At 42.7% G+C, this 6,744-nt stretch overlaps 1 protein-coding gene across 1 annotated transcript in view; it reads left to right on the top strand.

The window, feature by feature from the left end:
* Window positions 1-6,744, top strand: part of LOC111965595 (glycine receptor subunit alphaZ1-like) — a 96,624-nt gene that overhangs the window by 34,381 nt on the left and 55,499 nt on the right. The window contains 1 exon segment of the mRNA XM_070438651.1: window positions 5,713-5,780. Coding sequence (XP_070294752.1) covers window positions 5,713-5,780 — 68 coding nt within the window.

Raw genomic sequence — 6,744 nt, forward strand, 5'->3', positions numbered from 1 at the left:
CTCTCACTCTCTCTCTCTCTCTCTCTCTCTCTCTCTCTCTCTGTCTTGTGTTTGTTTGTTGTTTTGGATGTAAATCGATGTAACTCCACCCCTATGGAACTGAGGTGTCGTTTAATTGAAACTAGTTGTGTCTCAACTAGATGTGGAATTGCAACACTTCAGTGAAACAGAGAGGAGCGTGATGGTGGATGGGTCTTCCCCATGCTACCTGTGTTTTACAACCCCCCTGTATCTACACAGGGATATCATTATCATCCATGGGTTACCGCTATACTGAACCAGTGAAGAACCGCGTAGCTGCTGGATTTAAAGACAGGCCTTCATTACACCCATGTTATGGCCTTGTGGTTAGAGTGTCTGCCCTGAGATCAGAAGGTTGGACATTTGATTCCAAACCAAAAGACTGTAAACATGGGACCCGATATGTCTGTCATTGATTAGGGGATTGGGGGCAAGGCCCTGTGGTAAACTAGYGTCCTGTCCAAGGGGGTGTACTTGTACATCAAGCTGTCTCCTGCTCCAGAAACAGGAGATAGRCTAGTGTCCTGTCCAAGGGGGTGTACYTGTACATCAAGCTGTCTCCTGCTCCAGAAACAGGAGATAGGCTCCTGCTCCTGTGAGCCACTCTGGCCAAGGCTACTTATTACTGATATGCTGACCAGACTGGACACGTCGCGTGCGCGAGCGTTCCAAAATAAATGTACACATACATGTTATTCAGTCATTGCACCCACACTGTTATCGCCCGTCAGCGAGCATCTGCGTTGCCAAGGCGCTAAAATGGAAATTGGTTCTATTTGTGACGCTCAACGCGCTGCAAGTCCGGCCCCTCCCATCTCCTCATTGGTTTTTAGAAGCGTATAGCCACTTGCCCTCTTCTTATGGGTTTTTAGTAACATATACCCACGTGGGTGATTGAAAGATGAACTGAGGTCGGTTGTTGTAATGCACCTTATTAGWTGCCAATCGCCATWTAAAGTCCAAAGAWGAAGAAGAAGCCTGGAAGGAGGAGAGATGACTAGAAATTGGGTTGACTGTTTTATGTGTATATTGATTGTCGGAGTAGAGGACCTTGTGCATTTCAGGTAAAATAACAACTCAATGTTTATATCCCAGAAYGAATTAGCTAGCAACAGCAAGCTAGCTAGCTAAATAGACATAAAATGTTTAATGCTTTTCTACCTGTCCCCAAATTAATATAATTTGTTCAGAGTTTGTTGTGATATTTAAACCTGCGTGTCGTGATCGTATTTGGTGTTGGAGGGACAAAATCAATTTGWGCACGATGGCTCACGCGTGCGTCCGGTTTGRGCATGGTGTTAGCAGTTATTCTACRCTGGAGGTGTGAGGAGAATACTGCAGGTATGTAGYGGGACATTTTAGTAAACACTGTGCTGATTAGTAGTATTGTGGTTTAGGGTGGTTTCCCATGATGCACCGCTAGCTAAATCTATTTCACATATGTCCAATCATTATTCCAAGAGTGAAAATGAATTGTTCTTCTTAAATGACTTGACTTTAAGTAATTTACTGCCCACATTAATCTGATCTGAATAATTATGTATTGTTTTTACAGTGGTTTACAGTTTAGAAAAAGCWATTTTCAGTGGCATTTTGATGGCTAAGGCCATAGTCATCTCTTAGCAAGGCAAGGAGGGATGTAGCAAAGCGTTTGTTTCATTATGGTTTATTGCTGTTGTCACTTGTTTTTAATGAAAGTGGAGGTTGGGGTACAGAAGCACGGAATTGATTTGGAAGGACAGTACACCTCACCTCAGCAGCAAATCAGAGAGAGACACCAAGACACCTACTTACCTCTCTCTCTCTCTTTTTTTCTATCGCTCTCTCTTTCTCTCTCGCTCTGTTTCTCTCTTTTTTTCTCTCTCTCTCTCTGCTGTCTCTCTCTCGTGTCTCTCTCTCTGCTCTCTCTGTTTCTCTCTCTCTTTCTCCCTTCTTTCTCTCTCTCTCTCTCTGTTTCTCTCTCTCTTTCTCCCTCTTTCTCTCTCTCTCTCGCTGTTTCTCGTTTCTCTCTCTCTGTTTCTCTCTCTCTTTCTCCTCTCTTTCTCTCTCTCTCTCGTGTTTCTTCTGTTTCTCTCTCTGTTTCTCTCTCTCTTTCACTGATGTGTCTGCAGTGCACTGAGCCAGCCATTGGAATAAACATAGTAAAGCAATCATTGTGCTCTATCAGTATGAGTCACCCTGCTTGACAGTTAATGAGCTGCCCCTTATATCCCTCTCCTGCATGCTCATTGGAAAGGCTATGAAATGGAACTGCAGCAGTGGACAAAGAGAGAGAGAGAGAGAAAGAGAGAGAAAGAGACATTAAGATTTCTCAAGCCTTGCGTTAAAACCCACACATTGCCGAAGCGGCGGAGAAGGAATGTCAAGAAAAATACCAAACATGCATTACCAGTTTACCATCCTTCCTCTTCTTTTCCTCCTCCCTCTTTTCCCCTCTTGCCTCCTCTTTCCTCTCTTTCCCTCTTTTGCCCCTCTCCTCCTCTTTCCCTCTCTTTCCTCCTCTTTCCTCCCTCCTCCTTTCCTCCTCTTTCCTTCTTCCTCTTTTCCCCATTTTTCTCTCCTCTTCCTCCTCTTTTCTCCTCTCCTTTTACTCCTCTTTCCTCCTATTTTCCCTTCTCCTCTCTTTCTTCTGTCTTCTTATTCTTCTCTTTTGTCTCCCTCTTTTCTCCTCCTCTTCCTCCTCCTTTTCACCTCCTCTCGCCTCCTCTTTCTCCTCCTCTTCCTCCTCTTTTCCCCTCCTCTTTTCACCTTCTTCTTTTTTCCCCTCCTCTTCGCCTCCTCTTTTTCCTCCTCTTTCCCCTCCTCTTTCCTCTCTTTCCCCTCCTCTTTTTCACCTCCTCTTTTCCCTCCTCTTTGCCCTCCCTTTTCTCTTCCACTTCCCTCCTCCTTTTCACCTCCTATTTATCCTCTTTTCCCCTCCTCTTTTCTCCTATTCTCCTATTTTCTCCCCTCTTTCCTCTCTTTTTCCTCCTATTTCCCTCCTCTTGTCTCCCTTCCTATTTTCAACCTCCTCTTCTTACCCTCTTTTCCTCCCTCTTTCCCCTCCTCTAGCTCCTCTTTTCACCTTCTCTTGTTCTCCCTCCTCTTTCCTCCTCTTTTCTCTCATTTCTCCCCTCTTCTCCTTTTCCCTCCTCTTTTTCTCCTCTTTGCTTCTCTTTTCTGGTCTTCCTCCTCTTTCCTCCTCCTCTCTTCCTCTTTTATCACCCTCTCTCGCCTTCCTCTTTTCTCCTCCTCTTCCCTCCTCTTTTCTCCCTGCTCTCCTCTTTCCCCTCTCTTTCCCCTCCTCTTCTCCTCTTTTCTCCTTTCCCCTCCTCTTCCTCCTTTTTCCCTCTCTCCTCCCTCTTTTCCCCTCCCTCTTTGCCTCCTCTCTTTCTCTTCCACTCGCTCCCCCCTCTTACCTTCCTCATTTATCCTCTTTTCCCTCCTCTTTCTCCTATTTTCTCCTACTGTTCTCCCCATTTCTTCCTCCTTTTCTGCCTCCTAATTTTCTCCTCCTCTGTGGCTCCTCCTATTTTCCACCCCTCCTTGTTACCCTCTTTTTCCCTCCTCTTTCCCCTCCTTTAGCTCCTCTCTTATAAACCTTCTACTTTTTCTCTCCTTCTCCTCCTCTTTTCTCTATTTTCCTACCCCTCTTCTCCCTACACGAATCTTTCTCCTCCTCTTTTCTCCTCCTATTTTCTCCTCCTCTTTTCTCCTACCTATTTTCACCTTCTCTTTTACCCTCTTCTGCCTCCTCTGTCTCCCTCCTCTAGCCTCCTCTTTTCACCTCCTCTTTTCTCCTCTCCTATCCTCCTCTTTCTCCTCCTTCTGACTTCTCCACCTTCCTTTCCTCCTCTTTTCCCCTTCCCTCCCTTACCTCCGTCTTTTCTCCTCTTTCCTACTCCTTTCGTTTTCTCCTCCTACCTCTTGTGTTTCTCTACCTTCGTCTTTGCCTTCTCTTTTCACCCTCGTCTTTTCCCAGCCTGAAAAGAAATACGTTAATATTTGCCGAAACCAGCATTGTGGGAAGTTAGTTTGTCTGAAACTATAGAAGAAGACGCAGTGTGAAATGTTTAAAATCTTAGACGTTTTTAATGTGGGATCATTAATGTATACGCTGATTGGTGATTACAGGCTTATTTTGTACGAGAATTCATGCTATAAAACTAGACCTTAATTGATTTATTATTTTATTTACTTATTTTGTCCTGTGATTACTTTATTGATATTAATTTAATTCGATGATGTAACCTAAAAAAACAAGATATTTGCTCCGGCGGGTAAAACCTGCTGATTTCATCTGCATCTCCATCCTCCTGAGGTTTATTTATATGACGTTAACGAAGAACTAATCTGTTTGTGTGTGTTGGTGTGTGTGTCGTGTGGCCTTGTGTTGTGTGTGTGTGTGGTATGTACAGAGCTCCCTGTGTGCTGTGTGCTCGTTGCGTGTAGTGCTCTGGCTGTGTGTGTGTGTGTGTGTGTGTGTGTGTGTACTCGCTACTTCCTCAGTGCAGCAGCTGTGAGACAGTGACAGGGACAATAATTGTCCATCAAAATAATTCAGAGCCTTCAGTTCATTGTAGCTGCCAGGCATCTGTATTAGAGGAAGCTTGTCAACCTAAACACAGAGGTAGTTTGTGTTAAAGCGTACAGGATGTGACCTTAAATGTTCAGGGAATGTAGTTCTGCTGTGACATGTGACTATGTCCAATTATACTGTATCATATATATATTACCATACCTTTGTGACCCACAAATGTGATGTACTGTAAAATCAAGTAAAAATGATGTACTCTTTTTGATATGTACAATAAGTAGAATCCTTTAATTTACCAAAATGATTGGCTTTCCGGCTTTATGTAGAAGGTTCAGGCGATGAGGAGGGGTTTGGTACTCAATATGATTTACCGCTCAAAGCCAATATCTATCATTTCCTAAGGGGCTGGATGGGGGCTAGACATTTTCCCATTGCTGTCCTTTCTCCTTGAGCCCATTGAAAGTGAACTTTTGTCACCGGGCACTGGGTAATCATATTTATGTTTGTACAAGCAGGTAATACGGCCTTCAACGGACACGCTTCAACCCTGTGTTGTTCGTTCTAACCTCTAACCTGAAAACTACCTAGGAGTGTCTCTGAGGATCGTAGTGTTTTATTTTTTTTTGGGGGGGGGGGCATTCTCAGAATCTCTCAGTCAACATGGAGCGCTGTATGCTTACAACGTGATATTACAGTACTTCTGTGTACAGTTTTACACAGGCTTATGGGGAATTCCGTTGTGGCCCTCTGAAGATTCCCAGGATCGCACGAACATAAAGACGAAGTCACTTTGGAAAAAGCATCTGCTAAATGGCATATTTTATTATATTCTATTATATTATGTGTTCCACTACTTAACATGATTCATATTGAGGAAGGACTTTGTGTTTTCTGTGTAAAAAAGGAGGAAGGACTTTGTGTTTTCTGTGTAAAAAAGGAGGAAGAACTTTGTGTTTTCTGTGTAAAAAAGGAGGAAGGACTTTGTGTTTTCTGTGTAATAAAGGAGGAAGGACTTTGTGTTTTCTGTGTAATAAAGGAGGAAGGACTTTGTGTTTTCTGTGTAAAAAAGGAAGAAGGACTGTGTTTTCTGTACGTTTTCTGTCTGCAAGGAGGGGTATTTGTTTCACAGTTCTGTAATAAGAAAATAATATTATTTATTTTTCATTCTTTTACAGGTCCACCTGTAAACGTAACGTGCAACATTTTTATTAACAGTTTTGGGTCCATCGCTGAAACAACAATGGTAAGTCCAAATGCGTTTACCTTTTCAATGTAAAAACCCTTCAACATAAAGTACATTTCTTTCTGTTGATATTGATATTTTGAAGTTAATGTGAAAATACACTGAATCATTTTTATTTTCAACMRTATTTTGACTTGCATAACTATGCCTCTAAGATTGTGATTGAATTTAAATAACGATGGCCTTAATATGCAGTGTGCCCAACGTTTTCTTCTGGAATTACAAGCAGTGACTCCTCGCCTAAATATTTAGAATAATATTTATCTGCCTCATTGAACTTAATCTCTGTTCATAACTCAGTTCAGAGGGTCTTCATATCTACTGTTCAGATGTCTTCGTGTCTTCAAGGGGTCATCATTCAAACTCATTTAGTAAAGAATACATATCTATTAGGTATGAAATAATCAGTTGTTTGTCGATTATTTATCAAGATAGTAGATCAAAAGGTCTAGGATATCTAGAAAAAGACACTGAGGTGAAATATATGTTGTTTGAACAACAGTAGATCAACATGTAGATGGAAGGATAGTAGACCAACATGGAGACAGAAGGACATGGAGACAGAAGKACAATAGACCAACATGGAGACAGAAGGACATGGAGACAGAAGGATAGTAGACCAACATGGAGACAGACAGACAGACAGACAGACAGACAGATCAGACAACAGACACAGACAGCAGCAGACGAGACAGAGACGACGACAGACAGACGACAGACAGACAGAACAGACAGACAGACAGACAGGACAGAACAGAGCCAGACAAGACAAGAACAAGACAAGACAAGACAAGACAAGACAAGACAAGACAAGACAAGACAAGACAAGACAAGACAAGACAAACAAACAGACAAGACAAAGACAAGCCAGAACCAGAAACCAGACCAGACCAGACGCAGACAACAACCAGACCAGAAACCAGACCAGACCAGACAGACTCAGACCAGACCAGAACCAGACCAG

This window comes from Salvelinus sp. IW2-2015, unplaced genomic scaffold (genome assembly GCF_002910315.2).
Source record: "Salvelinus sp. IW2-2015 unplaced genomic scaffold, ASM291031v2 Un_scaffold1073, whole genome shotgun sequence".
NCBI lineage: Eukaryota > Metazoa > Chordata > Actinopteri > Salmoniformes > Salmonidae > Salvelinus > Salvelinus sp. IW2-2015.